Here is a 26,368-nt window from a genome sequence, read left to right as displayed (position 1 = left end):
ATTTAAAGCATTAAAAATATACTGAAATGGTTCCCAGATTCATTCTTTACACAAAAACCATACATTTCCATTTTTGTAGAGAAACTCTCTAAGAGGAAGACTCTGACAAGTCTTATTTTTAAATTCTTAAGGAAATGCTAAACATTACTTTCAGCCTTGCTTATTGATAACGTCTGACCTTTTTATGCACTCAGCAAACGGCTGGATGCTCCACCATCTCCAACCTGACTGATTACATCTGTATTTAAGAAAGCTATAGAAGGCTGGATTGCCTAGTGCTTTTCTTTTCTTTTTTCTTTTCTTTTCTTTTCTTCTTTTCTTTTCTTTTTTCTTTTCTTTCTTTTCTTTCTTTTCCTCTTTCTTTCTTTCTTCTTTCTTTCTTTCTTTCTTTCTTTCTTTCTTTCTTTCTTTCTTTCTTTCTTTCTTTCTTTCTTTTTTTTTTTTTTTATTCCTTTAAGCACCAGAATCTTTTCCAAAGCCTGTTATTGGAAGATCATGCTCTGGTGGGAGTAACTGGGGGAAGAGCCCTTGAATTCCTTAACCTCTTCCACCTGTCCGTACTTCCCTCACCACTCAAACAGTAATCTTGAGGTACTTCCGCATTGTGGAGACTCAGGGCTTGCAGTTCTGGTGTTAAAGCTCTGTGATCTTGGATAAACTGTTTCTCATCTCTATCAAGTAAAGAGATTGGCCTATGTTCTAATTTCCTGTGATACCATGAGTTTAGATTAAGAATATTATTAGAGCATTCTTTAGTCTCTTTTCTGAAGACAATTTAAGGCATTATGATGTAAAATCAATTTTAACATCTTTTCACTAAATAAGGCCACGCTATGAGTGATTGGTAAATCCATGACTAACCATTTCTTTCTATTCCTATATCCAACTACAACCTCATTCAAGTCTTATCAACAAATATTCTTTGCATAAACTTGTCTATGACTGGGGACAAGGGGTCTTCCTTCCAACAGACTCAGAAAGGGACTTTCAGTTAAGATATTGATTATACTTAAACCAAGTTATTGTTATTGAGATAGTCCTGGCTGCACTTTCACATTTATGTTCATGTTTTATGCAGGACTAATTTCAGGCTTGGTTCCAATGTACATTGGTGAAATTGCTCCAACCACACTCAGAGGTGCTCTTGGTACCCTTCATCAGCTGGCCATTGTCACAGGCATTCTTATTAGTCAGGTAAAAACTCCCATCCCCTACTGCACCCATCCTCTGTTTTATCCAACTTTTCCCTCCTTAACAGTCCACTCTCATGGTAGACCAACATAGAGGAAAAAAACTAGTTCCACTATTGGGAGTGGGGATGCTATACAAACTTAGGCTCTTTAGCTCAAAGCTAAATTATTAGTACTCCATTCCTCACTTCTCCCCTTGGATATGTGGTAGGGTTGGCACTAAAGATGACCCAACATGCCAGGTCTTGAACTTCTGGAGCTAGTCTAGAATTAAATTATTCTGTGCAGATTTCAAACAATAGAAAATTTCACATTTTTGATTGCTTGGGTTTCCTTTGTTTGAGCATCTTACCTAGAAAATTAACATATATATGATTACCATAGCAGTTTTTTGTTCAGCTGGCTCTATGCTTCCCTTCTATCCCATGGACTCAGAGACCTAGAATCCCTAGCTTAAGATTATCAGAGGGTAAACCCCTGCATTAAGGATGACAAAGCTGGTTTTTATTACAATAATTGTTCTATGTAATCCCATTTTATTTAAGTTCTAGGTAATCTAAGAAGAAATTTTTTAAGGTCCAAAGTTACACATGATTTTTGGTGTTGCTTTAGATGTCAAATGTGTTCTTAAAAGTTTAGTTGTTTCCCATCCTAAATGGCCCACATAAGTTAATGAAAACAAACCTAAGTGAACTTTTCATAAAACAGTCTCAAACTTAGTTAAGGTAAGACATGCTACTAATAGTTTCTACTTTGGCCATACCTGAATCAAAGTTATCAGGGATTACTATTAAATAACCAATGTACTTTTTTCAACAAATGGTTACAGAAGGCAGACCCAAAGTGTTGTGCAGTTGCCATGGTTCCTCCCTGCCTTTTCAGATTGTTGGCCTCAACTTTATCCTGGGCAATCATGAGCAGTGGCATATCCTACTTGGTTTGTCTGGTGTGCCAGCCATCATCCAGTCTTTGCTGCTCCTATTCTGTCCAGAAAGCCCCAGATACCTTTACATTAAGTTGGACGAAGAAGTCAGAGCAAAGAAAAGTAAGTCTGTTTTTTTTTTCTTCCTAGTGTTTTGGAATTATTAGCCAATGAAAAGCAGTGTACATGAATGTTTACTGGTTAAGCTGGTATGAGGGTTTTCCAGATGAAGTCAATGACTACATGTAAGAAGAATGTGAAAGACCACTTCAATATGATTCATGCATGCCATTTCAAACCCTTAAACACTTGGAGCCCAAATAGGAAACCCCACGTGCAGGGTATTGGACTCAACCAGAGGCTTCTAAAAGCTTTTTACTTGCATTATGCTTCTATGATAATAAAGATCAGGGATTTGTTTGGTCATTATATAAAACCAATTTTTTTTAATTTAAAAGCAGGATTTAACTTAACAAAAAGGATTGCCAACACTTATGCTGTAAAGCAATAGAAAGGGCTATGTGGAACTATAATTTACTCTGTTTTGACCTGAGTTGTGCCAACCTGATCATTTTGGGGGACAGGCTTGAAAAGACTCAGAGGAGATGCTGATATTACCAAAGACATCGCTGAGATGAGAAAAGAAAAGGAAGAAGCATCAAGTGAACAAGTAGTCTCCATAATTCAACTCTTCACCAATTCCTGCTACAGACAGCCTATTCTAGTGGCACTGATGCTGCACTTGGCTCAGCAATTTTCTGGAATCAATGGGGTAAGTTTAAGAATACTCTCTAAATTAAAAGCAAAGTGAATTAAAATAGAGAAAGAAAGGGGTATGAATTTAAATAACAAAAAGGCATTTTAAAATGTTGACATCACATTTTACTATAATAAACAGATATTGAGTAAGCATTAATTTTCTTTGTTTTGCCTTATCCACTTCCTAAAATTGGCTTAGAGTTTTTTGAAATGTCAATAATCAGTGGTACTGTGTATCTATTAAGATGGAAGGCAAAAATCATAATTAACACAAAAGAGGGAAAAAGAGAGTAATTATTTTTTAAAACGCCCTAAATTACAAGGGGCTTCTGGAGTTGCGTAGCAAATTTAGGATTTCTGATAGCCTAGGCAAAATGAATTCATGGTTCCCTTTATCTATGTATTTTTATTGTTTTTTTAAAGATTTTATTTATTTAAAAGAGAGAGAGCATGAGTGGGGGCAGGGAGAGGGACAAGCAGGCTCCTTGTTGAGCAGACACCCCACGTGGGGTTCAATCCCAGGACTCTGGGATCATGACCTGAGCAGAAGGCAGATGCTTAATCCACAGAGCCACCCAGGCATCCTCCTCCCACCAACCCCCCACCTCCAATATCTGTTTAACCCAATTATACCAGGGGCACCTAGGTGGCTTAGTTGATTGAGCATCATGGGACTGTTAATCTTGATCTTGGGACTGTGGGTTCAGACCCTACATTGGGCTCTGCACTGGATGTGAAGCCTACTTTAAATAAATAGATGATAGAAGATAGATAGATAGATAGATAGATAGATAGATAGATAGATAGATAGAACCAAATAGCTAGGTGCACAAAAGTTTCCTGCCATGCAAGAAACTTTCACTCTATTTGAGGAGACAGCAAACAAAATAAATAGTAGCGTGAACTGGCATGAAACTGGTGACTGAGGATAGTAGACCAGACATGACTGGAAAACATACTGAATATTAAACTAGCTAGCTTTTACGTTTTGAACTGAAATCATTGTATTACACAGACTAAAATTGTTGTACTGGCAACAATTAGCTACTAAAAGAAGAAAAGTAAGCATTTGCTAAAAAAACTAGATTTAAAAAAATCACTTATCCCCTTATACTGCTGTTAAAAATGTGCTTTGGGCTTCCTCTATAATGAGCCAATCACAGATCCACAAGGGGGTGGCTTGTGGATGGGCAGAGCCTTGGGAGAGGTAAAGAAAGTAATTTACATCAGTTGAAGCAAAAGGAGACCTGAACCTCACTCAACACACTGAATACTACTCTTTTGTCATCTCTGTCCTCCTTTAAGGGGTCCTAGATGTTCATTTCAATCTAACATTTTACAGAACTTCAGCATTTGGAGACCAAATTAGTTCAGCCTGTATATCCAAAGGAACAATATTTAATCTTTCTGAACCTCCCTGCTTTAGCTATTGTCCCAGTGCCTGACTTACAGGCATCCAGGAAATGTTGAACTGAGGCTGTTGGGCAGCCTAAAAATGTGGGATAGTGTGCAATGTGCTGTAAGATACTCCTCAGTGAGCATAATCTGCACAGTCCTTCTCCATTAGCCCTATCTGTACAAGAAGAGGTGCCAGGAACAGGATTTGTTAAGTAGAGAAAGAATGAAAGATGACAGAATGACAGAAAGGCCTACAAAACATGTAAAAACATAATTATTAATAAACACTATTAGAGAGATTTTGAAGATTTCTCCACGTTCACTGAGATTAGTGAAAAATTTTGGATTGAAAACAATAGCAACCAGAATTCTTATGCACATTGGTAAGAGTGTCAATTGATACAACTTTTCTGGAAAATCATTTGCCAGTATCTATTAAAGCTGAGCATATGCATGCACTATAGTCTAGTAATTCTATTCCTAGATGTAAATGTGTACGTATTTCATCAAAAGGATTGTACTAAAATGTTCATAGCAGCACCATTCATATTCGCCCAAATGACAACTAGCTAAATATCCATCAGTAGTGGATTGGGTAATAAATAGTGGTATATTAATACTAAAAAAACTAATCAATGATAATGAACAGTGTACAAATACACACAACTATATAGATGGTTCTCACAAAGATAATGTTGAAGCCTGATACCAAATAATTCACTTTGTGTGGTTCCATTTATAGTAAGTACAAAAGTAGGTAAAATTTATCATGATATTAGAAGTTGAAGAGTTTCCTTGGAAAAATAAGGGGATGTTCTGGGGGCTTCTGGAGGATTGGAAATAAATTACTCTTGATCTGCGCACTGGTTACACAGGTGTGTTCAGTTTGTGAAAATTAATCTGTATACTTACATTGGGTGTACTTTTTTGTATATACTTTAGAACTTAACAAAAAACTTAAAAATTAAAAAAGTATATGTCAGGATAATGCAGATTCAGAGCTTTCAGCTGAATTTAAGGAGAATTTTAAGCAATCAGAAGTTTTAAATACTAAAGATTGATAGTGGTTTCTCATTGGCTGTAAGAAGAGGAGAGATAAAACCTTTAGGGTGTCCTAGGGATCATGGCTCAGTAGAAACAACTAAAAATAAACAACCTAAAATATTTCTTCCTTTCAAGCTATCAGTGCTAGAATTCTTTATTAAGGCTAAATTGCTTACTTTACAGATCTTTTACTATTCAACCAGCATTTTCCAGACAGCTGGAATCAGCGAACCTGTTTATGCAACCATTGGAGTTGGTACCATCAACACGATTTTCACTGCTGTGTCTGTGAGTTAACACCCTAGATAAATATGCTGCTTGTTCCTCAGTTCAGAAGTGGGGGGGAAGAGGGTACCTTGTGAGCTAGAAGCAACTAGTGATTTATTGTTTACATATATTGGGTGTAAAATAAATCAGTAAGCAGAGCTGAACAGGTGGATCACTGGCTGTCTCCATTTGCTGGGATGCCATGTAGTCACACATTTGTAGATTAATAACTCACTTGGGGCAAAGAAGACTTCTTTGTGTAAATACCTGGATTCCTTCTCCTTTGCTCTGTACTTGAATCTGTTGGGATCAGGTGACAGTTGTCATTTCTATCAATATTGGGTCTTCTACCTAGGTTCCTCTCCTTCCATGGTTGAAATTCTTTTTTTATCCTGATGTCTTGGCAAAAATACTTTTTTAAAAAAAGGTCTTCTGTAACAGATATCTATGCCTATAACAGAGTTAAACAGACTCAGCAAATTCTTATGATATTAGGCTAATTGGCAGAGCTTCCAGATAGCTCACGAGGATATAACTTCTAGTGATGCAAAACAAGTGTATGTGATATTATAAGAGATGGAATAGAAGTGATATAACTTGAAATGTTGTTAGTTTTGAAATGTTATTTTTTTTTCTGACAAGGGGGAAAGGTCATGTAGTCTTCTCAAGACTGAATACCTTATATAAGGAATAAGCATCTTGACAATAATATTTAACATAAACACTCTAAGAATTAAAGTAAACAAACAACAACAACAACAAAAAACCCCTAAAACTTCCCAACTCATGTCATTCATTCTAAAATGAGGATAATTGGGTTTATTTTCATATTTGAATGCAGGATATTCAAAAAGCTTGTGCCTTTCAATGCTGGCCACCATGTTATATTCACTATACTCTAGTCACTTGTTTTTCTGCTCTGCACATGGACTTTTAACTATTACCTTAGGGTGGTCAATAAATTACAGGCTGGCTACCTAGATCAAAAAGTAGATTTGTCCAGACTACACTAAACAGTGCTGGACCTTGGAAAGAGGAGGGAGAACAGATAACAAGGGAGCACCAGCCATTCTGTAGACATGCCTTTAGAGATAATGCCTGTTCAAGCCAAAAGGCCACTTGAAATCGATGAAGGCCTGTTACTGGGATGTAATCCAAAGGCTACTCATATTCTTTTGTCTCCTGAGGTATATTTTTTACAAATCCTACATCAACATATTTTCCTAATATAGAGATCATGCTTAAAACATTTTATATGTAACAGGATTTGCCATGTAAGGCATCAGGTTGTCAAAATTGGGTAACCCAAACTGTAAATGCCTTAAAAGGAAACTACTACCCCCCCTCCCCATCAACCCAGCTAGAGTTTTGAGTTTCTTGATTATTTTGAATATGACCTTTTAGAGTCTATCCCTTTATTCTGTGAAAGTTTTTAAGCAGATAAGTGACACTTTAAAAATCATCTCTAATCATCTAATTAACCCTCCAGGACTACATACAACATTTAAAATTTTTAATTATACTTATTTTTGAAAAGTTGTTTTAAGGTTCAAAACGTACAAAAAGTATAGTCCTTCAGTCACCCCATTTCTCTCCCCTAAATTGAATTCTGTGTATCCTTTCACATAAAGATATGCAAATAGGAATATGCATTGATAAGATATTAATATTTCACCAACTTGGAAGGGACATAATCAATTTTTTCCTGAATATTTGGGAAAAGAAAGACTTTCTGATTTCCATGATGAATTATGTTTCCACATTCCATATTTTCTTCCACACTAGTGGGCCAGTAGAAGAGGGCCTGTAAACCTGAGAGAAAACAAAACAGGAAGAAATGTGGAAGGAACGGGGACACAGAAGGGTTGAGAGGAGAAGCAGTAGCTACTAAACTCTAAGGAGACATCCAGGATCTGCATGACACACATGGTCTTGAGCAAAGACAAGGGTTCTGGTCAGGCAGACATCTCCATCCTTAAGGAGTGAGTTTAGAATTTATTATCCTATTAATAATAATTGTTCAGAAACAGAAGAAACATAGTAAAAGCCCTCATTCCTGAAGAAATGTTTCTATCTTCTTGACAGCTTGACATGGTGTCATCAAGCCAATTTTGAAAGTCATATTTACAGAGTCTAATTAAATAGAGAAATGGTATGAACTTGGACAAGACTTGTTTTTCCGACTACCTTCTCAACACTAAGTGTGGGCTCTTTGCTCATCATCCTGAAGTGATTTGAAACTCAAATGTGAAACACCTCTGAAGTGAAAGGGGCTTTCACTATAGGTGAACACAAATGTTTCTTAGATATCTTCAGAGCCATAGCTCAAGGGTACTGGATTGCTATTGATTTACTAATAGATCTATGAGCCAAGCCAATTTACTCATTGAAGTGAGAAATTATGACAGATAATATTTAGATGTGATTCACCAACCTTGGCAGTATTCTAAGGATCAAGCAGGAAGAGTCTATTTAACAAACATTGGTCTTGACTAATTGGTAAATGTTAACCATTAACACAAAGGTCCACAGACCCAAAGGTATCAATGATATATCTCCTGAATTAGGATAAGAAAGCACTTAAAGTTTTTGCTTTAAAGTCTTATCTTTTCAAATGGATAATTCACTTCCAGCACCAAATATATTTAGGCACACCAGAAAAATGCAGATCTATTTGGTAAAGTGATCAAATTCTGTAAGTTGCCAGATGAGTGGTCATAATTTGACTTTACTAGCAGTGAGAAAGTTGGATGAGAATGGCTGACAACCCAACAGTTATACTATTACAGGTGTCTGCAGTTCATGAAACCTTGTACTTATAACAGGATAATTACCAAAAGATAAGTTAATGTCCTTTTTTTTATGTAGAGCCATTTTAAATGTTCAACAAACCTACTGGAAGAGATCTGAGATATACAGCCTCTTAATATTGTACTCAGGTGATAACTGCAGAGTGATGGTAAGGTTGTGGCTCGTTCTCCAGAATGGCCTGTTCAAATCAATGTGATTAAATGAAGCAGGTATCTATGATTACCTCTGCTCACCGAGACCAAGTTCAGCCACCTGAGGCAAAAGTCACTTCCCCACTCAGTTCCACATCTGTAAAACGGGATTATAGAACTGCCTCCTTCCAGCTGTATGAATTAAAGTGACTCTTTGGCAGTAAAAACTATTTAAGTCAGTAACATTTTAAAACTTTCCTAGGTATTCCTTGTGGAGAAGGCAGGGCGACGCTCTCTGTTTCTCATAGGAATGAGTGGGATGTTTGTGTGTGCCATCTTCATGTCCTTGGGACTTGTACTACTGGTAAGTGTAGTTTTGCACTGAGATTTTTGGTTATATGATAGCACTTCTGTGCTCCAGGTTAAAGTGCTTCTTATGTCGAAATATTTGAGATTGACTTATGAAATAAAGCTAGAGGAACAGCATATAATACAAAGGAGAAATGTAAAGAGAAAGGGGATTTGCTTTTTGGGTTTAAAGACTTAAAATTCACAAGTAAATCACACTTGTTACCAACGGAGGCAGTGTTGCAAAATGGTCAGAGCATAGTTTCTGGGGTCAGCCTGTTTCAGGTTCTAAAACTGGCTCTGCCACTGGGCTACCTGTGTGACCTAGCACAAGCACCAGATTCTCTCCAACCAGCACCCTTGTCCACTACTTCATGGAGGGTAATGCATCCTGTCTAGCAATCTTGGTATGCTCAGAGTGACTGAGAGTCCTATAAAATCCTAATCCAGAGGATTTCCTATATCAAAGTTCAAAAGACTTAAACATGACTCAGACTGCAATAAACTTGTCTCAAACCAGGATAATTTATAATTATTTGCACATAAATACGTCTGGAAGAGGGCTATGTCACCTCGGAACTCAGTGAGAGCCTGCTTAGCTAAGGGAAGCAGCAGCCAATGATCCCAACTCCACTTTTGCTTTTGTTTTGTTTTTTCCCTCAGAATAAATTGGCTTGGATGAGTTATGTGAGCATGGTAGCCATCTTCCTCTTTGTCAGTTTCTTTGAGATTGGGCCTGGTCCCATCCCCTGGTTCATGGTGGCAGAGTTCTTCAGCCAAGGGCCACGGACTGCTGCTTTAGCAATAGCTGCATTCAGCAACTGGGCCTGCAATTTCATCATCGCTCTGTGTTTCCAGTACATTGCGGTAAGCAGCCTCATATTGTGCAAACTTGCTGAACAGAGATGGAGGAGAGCAGCCGCTAATTGGAATTCTATTTGTTCTCTATGCAGAAGTTCTGTGGCCCTTATGTGTTTTTCCTCTTTGCTGGAGTGATCCTGGCCTTCACTTTGTTTACATTTTTCAAAGTCCCAGAAACCAAAGGAAAATCCTTTGAGGAAATCGCAGCAGAGTTCCAAAAGAAGCGTGGCTTGGCCCAAAAGCCAAAAGCTGCTGTGGAAATGGAATTCCTTGGAGCTACAGAGACTGTGTAAAGATAACCTGTTTTTGTTTTTTGTTTTGTTTTGTTTGTTTGTTTTTACAAGAACAGAAACTGGAAGAAAGTTGTGTTTTTAATGGACGATTCTCTGAGAATTTTATATCTACGTCTTGAAAGTATTATTCTTTAGAGAGCTTTTATGGGCTCTTCTCAGAAATGTCATCAAATATTTCCAAAGAAAGTTTTGTTTTTTTTTTTTAAGTTAGAGCATCTATTTTTGATAGTAAGACTCTGTAATTAAGTAAACTAAAAAGTTTCGCTCATTTTACTACACCAAAGGGCAACTACATTGTAATGTTCCTAGCTCTATCCTTTATAACAAGGTTCTCATGAAGCGGAAGCAGTTTCAATGTATCATGTTATTGCTTCATTAAGCATGTGATTGGAAACCTGAAGCTGCAACTCATTTACATTTGAACTCATTACATTTGAATATGATTATGTTGGCATTTTCGTACCCACAGACCTCATATTAAAGATTTGGCTAGTGGCAATAAGGCTTATGTTAAAATTGGTAACTTTTCTATTTCTCCCACTCACCATTTTTCTTCTGTATTAGAATTTGTATTTTGTTTAAAATTTTATTTTTCTGTATTTTCATGTGGAATAGTTTATTGAGTGTATTATTAAGATATGTTCATAAAGAAAAACTTTTTTTGGTATGTTTACCAAATATTTTGGTACTCGGAAAAAAAAAACAATTAATTCCTTTGTTTGATGACCAAATGATTTTTATAAGATTAAAGACTGAAAAGATTTTACCAGTCATATAGCCTGGGTTGTCAGTTAATATTAATATCTATTATAAACCTATGTTAATTCCTGGCTATTCAATCCTTTGAGCTCTGTTTTGGCTTGCTTTTAAATTGAGCACAGCATGGTTGTCTCAACTGCATTTTTGTAAAATACATTCAAACAGTGATTAAGTTGGGCATTTTTATATCTCCTCAAACCCTAAATAGGTTAGAGCAGTTCAAGGGAAATTTGAAATAAAGGATTGTTCTGTTTGTTAAAAAAATACTTTCTGAATTATGTTTCAAGACAAGTTGAAAGAGTGGGTTGCAGGATTCCTAAAGGTGGGGTCCTGAAACTTCATGAATGCTCAATTTCAGACTTGATCAAAATCGCTATTTACTTTCCTGGTTAGACAGTCATCCGCTTTGATGTTCCTTCTTTGTCACGGCAGTATATGGATGCTATCTAAGCCGTTCTAATCTTATTGCTAACATTTGCTGTATATTATCTATGTGCCAGGTGCTGTTCTAAGGGGTTTTACCTATGTAGGCAAACTGGAAACACACAGATGATTAAATAGACTTTTACTTACAGTCAATTTTACAACTATGGAAACAAAATTCTGATGGATACCAAAGGCTTAGAAGGGAGGTAAAGTATCTCCAGACTGTTTTCCCCACAAAGTGGACCATTGAGTCCATCCTTTTTATGTTTGTTTCACTGTACACAAAACAGAGTACTTTTTTAAAAAAGTACTTTTTATAAGTGGAGGGGGGAAAAATGCTAAACACTTATTGTTTTTGTTTTTTCCCAGAGTTGTTTACCTTTATATAATTTGACAATCCAAACAACATAAAATTATTTCTTTTCACTTTGCATTTTATTCCCTTTGGACCAATTTGGAATACATTATTTTTACTTAGGATTTCAGGACACAGTTAAGATGAGCTTAAGTAGTTTACTTTTGTGCTAGCTTGTGAACTCTAGAAAAAAAATGTGGAGACTCTGAATTGGGCAGGAGCAGGATAATGGCTCCTATGTGGCTCTTGTCCTCTTCTTTTTTTTTTTTTAATTTATTTTTTATTGGTGTTCAATTTACTAACATACAGAATAACCCCCAGTGCCCGTCACTCATTCACTCCCACCCCCCGCCCTTCTCCCCTTCCACCACCCCTAGTTCGTTTCCCAGAGTTAGCAGTCTTTACGTTCTGTCTCCCTTTAGGATGCTGGTGGTCTTTGAGAAGCCTGAAGTTACAATGATAAAGAAGTTTAACATTTTCACAAGTGATGAATGTGATTTAATCAAATTGCCATTCCTGATCTCATTTACTATGAAAAAATAAAGTAGTAGAAGTTTAGGGACCCCTGGGTGGCTCCGTGGTTGAGCATTTGCCTTCAGCTCAGCACATGATCCTGCAGTCCCCTCATTGAGTCCTGCATTGGGCTCCCCACAGGGAGCCTTGCTTCTCCCTCTGCCTATGTCTCTGGGTCTCTCTCTAAGTCTCTCATGAATAAATAAATAAAATCTTAAAACTAGTAGAAGTTTAAATAAAGAACCCAAAACACCACTTTTAAGATCTAATCACTTACTTCCACTGATGCATAAACACCAGAAATTCATGCCTGGAGTTTTCTGCCTCAGAGAAATTGAACTACTTTACGTTGTTTCCCTTTCATATTTTTTTCTTTGCAGAAATACAAATGAGTTGAAAAGAAAACTTAAGGTGAAGTAAGAAGCTGTTAAAGCTTTATAGGAGGGCAAAGGAACAAGCTTAGAAACTAGCTTAACGTAATAGAAACTCCTAGATCTTCAATTGCATACATCATAATAAATAATAAAATTGGCATTGATTAATTAGATGTAATTATAGGGAAATCAGATGTGAGTTTGGCCATTTAATTTTCATAGTACTCTATCATTTTTGTGGAATTTGTTTCATATTTAATGTTCTAACAAATGTGATTTTTCTCTTAGCTTTATTTGAAGCATGATTACAATTCTTTGTCTGGCTACTCACCTGCTACACCTAGCTACTGCCCAGTCATGACACCAGTGAAAGGGTCTTCTCTAACTTTCTCCTCTATGCAAACAGCACTGTGATACACTGTGATAAACTAAGACTCCCCCTTCCACCTCAAAGAGCTCAAGGTCTAATAAGCAGTTCGGGAAGACCATGGTATGAATGTCCCCACTTGTGCCTTTTGCCATCCATGAAACTTGATTTGGAGACCTCTCTTGTAAAATGGGCAGAGTAATACTACCTACCTCAGAGAGTGGTGAGGATTAAATGTAAAGTGCTAAGCAGAGTTCCTGGTACAAAGGAGGTGCTCAATAAATGTTACCTAGAATTAGTGTTTACAAAGATACTTCTAAAATATAAGTTTGTAACCTATAAGATAGTTCCATTTTTTTTCTTTTTTAAAGTTTTTCCAAATTTCTTTTGAATAAACAAGAAATTATATAAATTCAAGATAATATTTTCCTACTTGAAGCAACAATTTCACAATGACAAAGGAATGGTAAAAATTAAGGGAGATATTAGGCTATCTAATTCCTAAATTCAAACTTGGTATTTCTAAGTTGGTTATGAGTTTTTATTGTATTTTTAAGGTTTGCTTTTGCCTAAGTTATGTTGTTTTTTTAAAAGGTTGCTATGTAATACTACTTCTTGGATAATACTAGGTACAGAGTAAAATGCTATATATTTAAATGCAATTCAACAAGATTATGATCACAGGACTAAAGACCAAACCTTCTCGATAATCCTCCAAAACTTAGTCAATTTTACAACTATGGAAATACAATTCTGATGGATACCAAAGGCTTAGAAGGGAGGTGAAGTATCTCCAGACTGTTTTCCCCACAAAGTGGAGCACTGAGTTAATCCTTTTTATGTTACCCGTATATACGTGTAAACCAGTGTGCATGCATAAGCTACTTCTTGATAGCTTATTATAGTATATGCAGCAACTAAGGCAATGCTTGGCAATATCTTGTGCTTATGGTGTCCTAAGCAGATGTGCTGAGTAAAGTGTAATAGAATATATAATTTTTCATTACAATTCTATCAGTGACCTGAGGAGAAAAGGCGTGTTGTCAACGACACTGAGCCATCTGCTGGTGTTTTTACTGCTTTCTAATTTGGTGCACATTAGGAAGAATCATCATGAAAAGAGACTGGTTTTAGTTAGGGGTATATATACGCTATAGTTTTATGTCAATAAATACATTTCTGAATGCTTAAGTGTTGCTTTATTTTATATAAAAAATAACCCCATTTAAGAAAATAAATATTGTTTTACTATATATCCTCACTTTCTTCTTATAGTATTATACCTATTCTCATTTTAAAGATAATATGTGAGTTACTTTTCAAATTCAAATTTTATTTCCATCAGGCAATTGTTTTGATCATCAATGAATAGGAAAAACTAACCTGAAGTCTAGGTAAAAACAACTGACTCCCTTTGATAAAATAAAAAATTTCATTCAGTAAATATTTAGTTGAGCTCCCACTATGAATAAGACACTTTGTTAAAATTTTGTGAAAGACACAAAATTTAGAAAATGTGGTCCATATCCTCAACCACTTACATTCTCATAAAAGGGATAAAAGTTGAAAACAAATAGTTACAGCGCAAAGAACAAAATAGAAAAAAAAAAAAAAACTATAGTGGTTTTTAGTCAACATCTAAAATTTTTTTAAATAGCTGCAAAGAATGTGATTTTTAAATATAGTATGTATTGATATTTAAAATTTGCTATGCTCTATATACTTAATGGAATTTAAATACCTAGTAATTTGTTACTCAACACAACCATTAAAATACATATAAATACATATATATTAGTAATTGGAAATTTTACTGCACTCTTCTCTTTTCTCAGATTTCCTTTTCATTTCCCCCAAAGAATTTTATCCCAAATAACAAATTTATATGCTTTTAAACAACTTTTTGATGATTCTATTATGATTCTCTGTAACAAAAATACCTGTAATTTGAATTTTCATGTTTAAAAACATCCCACATCAAAAAGGTCAAAATGTTTAACATTTTTTTTCTGTATTGAGTTAGCTTTTATGATTATTAATAGTACACAAAAGACGAAAAAATCTGTATTGCAGGTTTTGATCATATTATTCATTTTTAAAGTCATTATTTTACATTTGATGTCAATGAGAAGCACAAGTTATTTATTTTTCAATCAAATAAATATTAATGGGTAGCTATTTCTTACTGCTAAAATTAAAGAGTGTTTAGCATAAATTCTATTATCATACTATGTTATTATAGATGTATTAAAAAATCTTGTTTTCATAAACAATAGTATAGGGATGGAATAGTCATTCCATAAACTATTTCCAAATCATAGCCAAAAAGCACATAAGAATTAATCATACATATATATTTTATTTGTTTTGTTTTTTAATAAAAATAAACTTTAATAACCTATCAGTTAACTACTCATTTGGACGCTTCTTGAATTTTGTTGAAATCAAAGAACTTATATTGTGGAAGGATTTGTTATCCAGTTGTTATAATCATTCCTCACTTGGTTTCTAAGCAGTATACCAAAAAGGTTTTATCAAGGCTTACTAAAAGACTATCAATTATATTGCTGATTCTTTCACATAAAGGTAACTTGGTTAATCTGATACACTGAGAAGGGGATGGAAGAATTGAAATACTAATCTTACACATTTTCACATATATAATAAAATTCTTCTATTTTATCACATGCCTTATTTAGATCAAATCATTAAAACTTGGATTTAGATTCTTAGTTTGTTCAATTCATGGAAAATATCTATCATAAATAACCTCATGGGAAAGTTCAGTCCTCACTAACTAATTTTCCAAATCAGACTTACTTTCTATCCAACTTAATTTTTCACTTCCAATAAGTACCTTAATACTTATTTTTTTTATTTTTATTTATTTATGATAGTCACAGAGAGAGAGAGAGAGAGAGAGAGGCAGAGACACAGGCAGAGGGAGACGCAGGCTCCATGCACTGGAAGCCCGAGGTGGGATTCGATCCTGGGTCTCCAGGATCGCGCCCTGGGCCAAAGGCAGGCGCCAAACCACTGCGCCACCCAGGGATCCCCTTAATACTTATTTCTGTGATAGCTATCTCATGTCTGAATTCCAGTAATTCCACATCGATACTTGCCATAAGTCTGCCTCCTGCATTTCTAATAGATGCTTTACTTTCTTTACTTTTATGGTCTTTCCCTCAGGAGCAATACATGTTGAAAATAAGTGGGTAAGGTCTGCTAAACAGAAGTGGTCATTATCCCGTTCTACAAAGCCTGAATTCAAAATATTCTAACTTGGGCCAAAATATACTGTTTCTTATGCCACCTTAATTAAGGTAGGCTTCACAGGTAACATTATTTCCAAGTATTCCTTTGTTTGGTATGTCTAAAAGTTTAACATTCTGAGGCAACACACCATGGTAAGAGGCAGGATCCATCGAGAAGGACGATTATGGAAAAAGTGGAAAAAAGAATGGTCTAATGTACATTAGGTACATATTGGATATGAAAGTGCATGTTTTTGACCATAATAAGAGATAATACGTCCAAATTTGAAAACAGTTATTACAAGTTATTCACAAACTAAAAGCTGGGTTGGGGCAGGGTACAGAATAAAACATAGAGAATCAGAAGATACAGCATCATCCAAACAATAGGAGTTCAAAAGGGAGGAAAAAAACAAAATAGAGGGAAAAAAATTCTTAAAAACACATTATATTGGAATTTTGCTGAGCTGAGCTGAAGAACAAGATGAGACTGAAAGTTTATTGTGTGTCAAACACAATAAACAAAGCCCCAAATTTCACAATGAAATTTCAGAACACCAGAGGTTAAGAAAGGAAAGACAGGTCACATACAAAGGAACAAGAGTCAGAGAAGCAAGTAATATGTAAACAGCAACTGTGGAAGCTAAAACATTGTGGAGCAATGCCTATAAAATTCTGAAGGACAATGATTTTCAACCTAGAATTCTATCCCCAGACATACTATCAATTGAGTATGAAAGTAACATAAAGATATTTCCAGACATGCATGACTCAAAATTTTACTTCTTTTCTTATGAAACAAATACATGGTTTATTCTACCAAAACAAAGAAAACCACATAAAGACATGGAATTCAGCAAAAGGGAAAAAAGAAAGATAAATCTGAAGATGCAAGTCATGGGTGGATAGTTAGCATTAGGGCCAAGAAAGCAACTGATTCAAACTGAACCAAGGAAAAGAATGTTCCAGGGGAAAATAGAACTGAAAGATACTCTAATGTGTTTGGCCCTATGAAGAATAACTTGTGACATTTAGGGAAAAAAAATAGTGACGAACACATAAAAAATAAACAAATGAAGATTGGGGCAATTACGAATTTTTGGAGAGAGAGTAAGGTAGGGAGCGGTATAAAAAGGAAACATTGTAGTACTACTTGGCTTGGCAGTGAATATTTACATAAGTGTGGAAAACACTAGATATTGTATAATTTTTGTTTCCAAATGAAATTTATAAAGTACTACATTATGAGGTCTATGGAAAGAAACAGTGAGAAAGTGTGAGAAAAAGAGCTCAATTATTACCGTAGTAAGTTGTCAACATATAAATCCATAAAGCAAAAAATATTAGTATAGGCCTATATGCTGGTAATTTTCCCTGTGCTCTTGCAGATTTATAGTAACCCTTTCTAACCTGTTCTGTGCCTCAGAAGGCTCGCCTCTTCAGACTATCATCTGGGTTCCTGGTCTTCAGCTTCTAGTGGGTTTGCTTAATGGGATGTATTAGCGGGAAATGGGAGGACAGGAAGAGGTAGAAAGCAGGCTATTGATTCTTGCAGCTTCCACCCTCCCACCCTTGGCTGGGCAGTGTACGCATTCCTCCATCTATGGTCACAGCTCTGCAAGGTGGGCCTTCTCCTTCACCTACTGTTCTTACTGTGTTCTGGTAATTGCTCCTCTGACCTTAACCCTCTTAGTCCTAGAGTTGGTAATGGCATCCTACTATTATTAGTTACACTAATACAAGTCTCAGGTGCCTTATTATCCCTTTCTGTTTCTTTAACTTGGCTTTCTCCTTTGTAAATCAACTCTTCATTAAACTTCTTTAATCATCTCCTTTTCTGCTGTGACCCTGAGCAATACAGCATATGAATTATACTATGAAAATTTAAGTTTTAAGGGATAGTTAAACACTTTTCAAGTGTTCATCTATAAGGAGATACATGGGTGGAGAGGGATGGGGTAAGAAACTATTCTGTGTGGTTTTTAAAATATGTTTAATATAAGCCTTGTATTATTACTGACCTTTAAGTTACAGACTTGCATTATTTTATAAAAATAAAAATATTTCAATAACATTTTAATTTAAAATATTAAATCAACCTTTAAAAAGCTATATAGCACAAAAGTGGATGAGATTATATATACACAATAGATTTTAGATAGATGAGAGAGCCTGAGAACGTAAAACAAGAGGTAGAAAGAGAGGGAGATAGGTGAGGAGAGAGAGAGCGTAGGAGAGAGAGAGAGAAAAATGTTAACTGAAGTTATTGGCTATCCATAGGTGGCAGGATTTCAGATAGTGTGTGTGTAAGTGTGTGGTCTAAGTTGTCTTCATTGTGCATGAATATTATGTTTGTAATGGGATAAAAATAAATGTAGGAGAAATTAATCTTCTTTTAGAAATAGATGGTGAGAAAATGAAGAGAAATGGGTATACAATTTGAAAAACAATATGAAGTTTTATTACAATGGGAAGCATGTGAATGTGTAGACTAAAGGAAAAGAAAAATAGAGAAAGAATTTTAGATGAGAGGAGGATAAGCAAATCATGGGAAAGATTGTTACAAAAAAATTACAGGTAGTGATATTAAGGAGGAGACAGAAAGTTGAGAGAAAAGTGAAAAATGAATAAAGATTTGGAGACATTTTGGGACAAAAAGTAGAAAAACTGAGGTTGCTTATATCAGATTAACTGTCCCTTGTCAGCAGAAAATACTAGATGAGCCCATACCCACAGCAAAAATCCTAGAGATAATTGATTCCTGGACTAACCCAAATAAATCAATTGCACCCCAATGTTCAGCCTTGATTATGAAGTTATCAGCTGAGTCATTTGGGATAGGTTACATAGCCTTTTAAAGTGTCAATCGTTTGCTCTTAGGTAAAATGAAAATGAAGATGGCACAAATTCTGCTTAAATTATAAGATTTTTTGAAACACAAATAATTGTTTTAAAAATTTTTACCTGAAATGTGAAATGTAAGATGCAAATAGTTTAGTCAGCAAATGGTCTATTAATCTGCTCAGGCCACCATAACAAAATACCATAGACTCAAAAAAAGAAATTTACTTTTTACAGTTCTAGAGGCTAAGACATCCAAGATCAAGTTTCCAGTTGCTTTGCTTCCTTGGTGAAAGCTCTCTGCCAGGTTTGGAGATGGGTCACTGACTCACTGTGTCTTCACATAGCAGAGAAAGGGCTTTACTCTAACAGATTAGGGTCTCACCCTATGACCTATCACCTTTATCACTTCCTCACAAGCCCTATCTCCAAGTTACCCTGTGAGTTAGGGCTTCAACAGATGAGTGGAAGGGGTGAGGAGCAGGAAGACAGAAACATTTAGTCCATGACAATGGTAAAGTATTCTTATCTTTAGGATAAAAGAGAAGGGTGGAGTGGGGAAAAGGACCAACTAGCCTTGGGGAAATTAACATGTTGTAACATTTGTCTGTTTTGAAGAATGAAAATGTACCCCATTTTTGTTTTCTTTGGTGTTGTAGTCATTAATCACACTTAAATACTTCCCCAAAGAACCTATCCACCAATTTTTAAAGGACTGTGCTAAAAAAAATAATAATAATAGAGAACAAAAAAAACTTTGTAAAGAGGAAAAGATTGAAGGCAACCTGTATGGCTAGACACCGGAATTTAGGGTTGCCAGATAAAATACAGGACACTCAGTTAAATTTGAATTTCAGAATCTCATGCAATATTTGGAACATACATTTACTAAAAATATTATTCATCACTTATCTGAAATTCAAATTTTACTGGGTGTTCTGTAATCTCATTTGCTAAATCTGGCAATACTAAAAAATTATAATTATAAAAGTATAGCACAGTACAAATACATAGGCTGGCATAAAATAACCAAAAACCCAGAACCAGTTACAGCTCTATGAAAGTAATTAATACTTACTAAAGTATTGTTCAGCCAATAGTGTAACTCTTGATCTCAGAGTTGTGAGTTCAAGCCCCACACTGCTTATAGAACTTACTTTAAAAACAAAACTGAACAACTTTGTATTTACTCAAAGGATACAAAAACACTCATTCAAAAACATGCACCTCTATGTTTATAGCAGTATTTTTTTACAATTGCCAGGATAATAGAAGAGCCCAAATATCCATTGATTGATGAATAAATAAGGAAGAGGTGGCATGTATGCCCAATGAAATATCATTCAGCCATAAAAAAGAATGAAATCTTGATATTTTCAATGACATGGATGGAGCTAGAGAGCGTAATGCTAAGCAAAATAAGTCAGTCAAAGAAAGATCAATACCATATGACCACTCACATATGGAATTTAAGAAACAAAAAAATCAATGAGAAAAAATAAGAAAGATATAAAGAAACAGAATCTTGATTATAAAGAACAATCTGAAAAAAAAAAAAAAAGAACAATCTGATAGTTACCAAAGGCAAAGGCAAAGGCAAAGGGGGTAAGGGGATAAGTTGAAATAGGTGATGGGGATTAAGGAGCACACTTGCCTTGATGAGCACTGGATGATGTATGGAAGTGCCGAATCATTATATTGTACACTTGAAACTAATATTACACCGTATATTAACTAACTGGAGTTTAAATAAAAACTTAAATTAAAAAATGCTTAACACAGTAGCTATTTCAAACAAGGGGATGGTATATGTAACTTGATAAATGTTACTGAACATATTTACTAGTTAGAAAAAATAAAGTTAGATGCCTGCCTCACACGAACCAAATCACTTAGGCAAAGAAAGAAGAGTGCTAAATTTAGGAAACAAGAACTAAAAAGAGTCAAAAGAAAATGTAGGTGAATATTTATCTAACCTTGGGGTGTAAAACATCTTTCTAAATAAAAGCAAAGGGAGAAAAATTAAAAGGGAAAGAAGATTGTTTTTTTTCTACCTAGAAATTAAACACTGTGTATTTTTTTACAAATAAATAGTAAAGTGGAGGGAAATGGCAAAATATATAACAAAAGGTAAATATTCCTAATGCCTAAAAAATGGGATGCCATTTTCCCTATCAAATCAACAAATCTATCTAAAATGGTAGCACTGAAGCTAGCAAGAGTACTATGAAAACAGGGCCCTGATACGGGGGTGGGAGTGAATGGGTGACGGGCACTGGGTGTTATTCTGTATGTTAGTAAATTGAACACCAATAAAAAAAAAAAATAAAAAATAAAAAAAAATAAAAAAAAAAAAGGAAACATAAGTTGGTATATCTAGACAAAATATCTTTCAGGAGGGGAGGAAGAGCAAAAGCATTTTCAGATGAAGAAAAATCAAGAAATTTGTGTTGCTAGATTTTTCTCTAAAAGAAATGATGAAGACATTTCCTTAGCATTTCTTTAGGCTGAAGGAAATAATACAAAAGGGAAACTTGGAACTTCAGGAATAAAGGAAAAGCTAAGAAATTGGCAAATATCTGGGTAAACATTTTAAAAACTATTTTCATGCTAAATTCCTTAAAACATATACAGCAGTTGAAAGCAAAAGATATAACATCGTCTGATAAGGTTTTCAATGTATACAGAAATAATAATACATATATTGAGGTAATAATTCCATTATAACACAAAAGCAGGGGAGTAGAATGACTTACATGGTTTTAAGGCTTATACATTTTACTTGAAGGGGTAATACATTAAATTTATGTAGTCTGTAAATGTTTATATATATATATATATATATATATATATATATATATATAGTAATCCCTAGAGCCACTACTAAAAAATTAGTATGAATTAATATAAATAATATAGCTCAAAAGCCAATAAATAAAATGGGATATTAAAAATAATTAAGTATACAAAAGAAGGCAGGAAAAAGAAAATAGAAGAAAAAGATGAGAAAGAAAACAAATAATAAGATAGTAGACTTAAATCCAACTAAATCAATAATTATAATAAATGTAAATGGTCTAAATGACCAAATAAAAGACAGACTATGAGATTGGGCTTAAAAATAAGACTCAGTTATGTTCCATCTACAAGGTATCCACTATAAAGACAAAGATAGATTAAAAGTAAAAGAACTAAAAAAAAAAAAATCATGCAAACACTAAAAGAAGACTGTATAGCTATATTAATATCAGATAAAGTAGACTTCAGAACAAGGAATACTAGGAATACTAAGAGAGATAAAAGAGACATTATATAATAAAAGGGTCAATTAGGCAAGATGATACAGCAATCCTAAATACATATGTAGCTAACAACAAGAATTTCAAAATACATGAAGTGATAGAAATGACTGGGAAAAAATAGACAAATCCACCACTCAAGTTGAAAACTGTAACACCCTTATCTCGGTAAATGATAGAACAAGTAGACAAAAATTAAAAAAATAAAAGTAACAACAAATGACATTTTTAAAACACTAATTGACTTTAAAAAACACTCTATGCTACAACAGCAGAACGCAAATTCTTTTCAAGTGCACATGAAACACTCACCAAGATAGACTATCCTGGGCCACAGAATATGTCTTAGTAAGCGGCAAAAAAATTGAAATCATACAAAGTATGTTCTCTAATCAGAAAAAATTAAGCTAGAAATCAATAACAGAAAACTACTTAATAATTTCAACTGCTAGTGAGGATACAGAATAACTGGAACTCTTGTTCATTTCTGATGGGAATGCACAGTGGTAGAGCCATTTTAGAAAACAGTTTCGTGGTTTCTTATAAAGTTAAATATATACTTAACACAAGACTCAGTAATCTCACATCCAGGCATTAATTTGAGAGAAATAAAAACTTATGTTTACATGGTGCATAAATGTTTATAGTGCCTGTTTTCATAGTCATCAAAAACTAGACACCCATATGTCATTTAAATTATGAATGGATAAAGAAACCATAGAATAGCAACAAAGAAGACTGAATAACTGAAAATATGTTAAAAGATAAACTGAGGCATATTAAAAATTTTAATAATTTATTTGAGCAAAAATCAATTAGAATTGGGCAGTACCAAAAAGGACATGGGGAGGAGTGCTCCACCAACAGGAGCCAGGAGAAGATACAGAAACCAAGCAAAAAAATTATTTAATTGGGTACAGGGTTGCTTTATTTGGGAAAACCTACTTGGCTGGTTGTGATTGGCCATCCTTAGGTTTTGATTTCTCACCCTCTAGGCATTTACAAACTTAGGTTTGAGTTTGCTCATATAGGCTGCCAAAGCATGAAAGCCACCTTAGTCTAATGGCCTCCTCGTTTAATTAATTTAACACATGCAACGACAAGGATGATTCCAAATATACTAGGCTGAATGAACAACACCAGACTCAAAAGGCTACATAATCAATGATTCCACTAACATGATATCTAAAAGGCTAGATAGGATAAGACTAGAAATCAGAGTACAGTAGTATTTGCAAAGGATCAGGGTCAGCTTGTAAAGGGGCTGCATGAGGGAATTTGAGGGAGTAACAGAATTGTATCTTGATTGTAGTGGTGGTTTACTGGATTATATATCTGTCCAAATGCATAGAACTGTATACCAAAAAGAGTGAATTCTACTGTACATAAAATTTAAAACATCGATTTGATGTTTTTTAAAATTCTGGATAAAATAAAAGGCAATGAATGAACTTCTTATCTTCTCAGGTTACTTGAAGAAAGATTTTTTTTCCCCATGTTTTCTGTCTATGGTCAGTTACCAAAATATGGACCAAAACCAAATCATTTAAGCCTTGTTTATTCTGTTAACTCTAGGTGATTTGAAGCAGAAGAGGAATATGCCAATCATCAAAGTCCAGAGATAATCCTAAAGCACAAATTTAGCTCCTCTTCACAGTCTCTGAGCTACACTCAAAACCACTTTCCAGAACTGCCAAGGATGCTTGATTGAGTTTCAGCATTATTTCCAGACCTCCCCAGGTGGAGCCATTAATAATCAGTGAAATGGCCCAAAAAGAGCACTGAAAGGAACATGAGTTTCAAAATCTGCTAACTGTGTCATTAATCTCTGAATGATTGAGGACGGAATATAAAGGCCATAGTATTGCTGCCCACTGCACACACCTACAACACTCTGAAGCAGAAATCTACCCTATGACAATGACCTCATGATACTGCATAACCCTGAGGAGACAGGGTGAAGCTGGTTAGGTCTGGAGCTGTGTTGTCATCTGTCAATCTGCACAGTCAGGAATGTCTGCATTCAGAGCCTCTGACATCAATTCCAGTTTAGACTTGTTCCCAAGGGACATGGGGTGATTATTTTTATCTCCTAATGTTACAGTTTAACTAATTCACTAATGATTAAGACAATTTTAAAGACTGAGCAGGCCCCACTAGCTAAATGGTTGCTGCACTTTAGTTAACATGCAAAGGGTGTCCACTGCCTGCAGTTAGCTAATAATGCATTATAATTAATAGTACTTGGGAAAAGTGTCCTGTCAGCGGGAGCCCTGAGGTTGTTTTCCTAATGCACCAAGATGATCTCCATCAGGCCTTTTCTTGTTTCATCAGATAAGTGATTGTGCTGTCCCTACTCTGATTCTTTTAATTCTAAAGTAATTTGGTTCTGATTCCAAAACCTCACAGAATTTTCTTCATTAGCATTTTCTTGAACTGACATGTGGGTTGCTGTGGTGATAACAGTGAAAAACTACCTTCGTATTTACTCATCTCCAATACTGCCTTGCAAAAGCACATCTATCTTAGCAGGAGGGCTTCAGCAAGAAAAACCCAGGGGAAGTTAGGACAATGATTCATCCACCACAGTATAGATTTCTTCATTTGCTTGCACTATCTCATGCTCTTCTAATTGTTTCTTCCTTAATTTTTATTTCCTTTTGTATAGGATCTGCTTTGTCCCACTATTCTTAATTGGTGCTAAAAAGCCTATCTTATATGTAGGGAAACTAATCTTGGATGTCATAGAAAATTAACTATTACATCACCTAACATCATTTTGCTGGAACAAGAAACAGACGATGATGAAATCAGAGTAGTTCAGTGAAAGCCAAGAAAACAACAACAAATAATAGCGTGATGATGTAAACAAAGACCCATCTTCATCTCCCACCTCAGTATTATTTTTGGAAATTGAGTGCCCATCTTCAGATGCCCCTTTCCATCTCTCTCATCCTCCATTGCCCACCCACATTCCAGAGCAGGGGAGGGATGAATGAGGTACATGTTCCTCACACCACATGTTCCAAAAGCAGACAGCAAGCATCTAAATCACGTAAATATGATAGAAGGGGGGAATATAAGAGATTTTATATATATACTATGAAGCTAGAATCATTGTTCTACTGGCTCTGCAATCATACAAATTTTCAATTTTTTTTTTATCAAGTTAAAAGTTAGAAACAAAGAAAACCTCTAATAACTTTGACATTGGATCAGCTAGCAGAGAGTCTAGTTGTGTGGTCTGTGTCATGGAGTAGAGTGTTCTATGAATGTCAATCAGGTCAATAGTGTTACTAGTGGTTAATAGTGTTGTCCAGGTCTTCTGTTTCCTTACTGATGATTTTTCCTTTACTTCTTCTCTGATTACTGAGAGAAGTATTGAAATCTCCAAATGTAACTGGATTTGCCTAGTTGTACAACCTGTGCCTGTGGTGGTGAGCATATATACTCCTTCCTGACATTTTTACCATCCTAAACTCTACTGTTATTATAATCATCATTTTAAAAATAAGGCAACTGAGGCACAAGGAGGGGTAAGTAAATGTGCAAGGCCACTTGGACTTCAAATTGAGGTAGTTTGACTCCAGACTCCTTGTTCTTCAACCCCATGATACACTGAACTCAGTCTCATCTGTGAATCTCAAGAGTGGGTAAGATGAAGCCATGATGTTACATGCCTTTTACAAAGTATTTGTGGTACAAGCCAACTTCTGGGGTTGTTCAAGTGCCATTCCAGGCTCCACTCTCTCCCATCTCCACTACCATTCAACACAATCTTATCCTCCCTCCAAGGAGCATTGGAGAGGACACTCTAAAGATGTGTTGTTAGGAAATACAGCTTTCAGTGGGACTGAAGAAGGTAAAAGACCTTGCTTTGGCATGAAGGGCTCTATGGGGTTATGTCTTTCTTCCCAGTTTCTCTCCTTTATTAGCTACCTTATCTTTATTCCTTTCCAGGATGCTCCTGTGGATAGGTCTCAGTACTGCCCTGGAGAGGCCTGGTGGTGGAGAGATAAAGCTAACACTACTCTGGGGTTTAGCAATTCATCTGTCCTTGCTTCTTTTTGTCATAAGTGTGGTAAGGCCTTAAAGGTCAAGTAGAAAGTGTAGGCTTTGAGAAAGGGGCAATGAAGACCTATTCAGATTTGGCCCT

At 35.3% G+C, this 26,368-nt stretch overlaps 2 protein-coding genes across 18 annotated transcripts in view; one reads left to right on the top strand and one right to left on the bottom strand.

Annotated features, from left to right (window-relative positions):
- SLC2A2 (solute carrier family 2 member 2) overlaps positions 1–14,009 on the top strand; it is a 32,020-nt gene extending 18,011 nt beyond the window's left edge. For all 3 annotated transcript variants that reach the window (XM_038583896.1, XM_038583897.1, XM_038583898.1), the window contains 7 exons: positions 1,079–1,194; positions 2,073–2,235; positions 2,697–2,884; positions 5,497–5,601; positions 8,785–8,886; positions 9,534–9,737; positions 9,824–14,009. In XM_038583896.1, the coding sequence (XP_038439824.1) occupies positions 1,079–1,194; positions 2,073–2,235; positions 2,697–2,884; positions 5,497–5,601; positions 8,785–8,886; positions 9,534–9,737; positions 9,824–10,024 (1,079 nt within the window). In that variant the 3' untranslated portion in view covers positions 10,025–14,009. The remainder of the gene's footprint in view (positions 1–1,078; positions 1,195–2,072; positions 2,236–2,696; positions 2,885–5,496; positions 5,602–8,784; positions 8,887–9,533; positions 9,738–9,823) is intronic.
- LOC119867530 overlaps positions 1–26,368 on the bottom strand; it is a 115,753-nt gene that overhangs the window by 59,472 nt on the left and 29,913 nt on the right. The window lies entirely within an intron of this gene.

This window comes from Canis lupus, chromosome 34 (genome assembly GCF_011100685.1).
Source record: "Canis lupus familiaris isolate Mischka breed German Shepherd chromosome 34, alternate assembly UU_Cfam_GSD_1.0, whole genome shotgun sequence".
Taxonomy (NCBI): Eukaryota; Metazoa; Chordata; class Mammalia; order Carnivora; family Canidae; genus Canis; species Canis lupus.
This window is presented reverse-complemented; position numbering and strand designations above follow the sequence as displayed.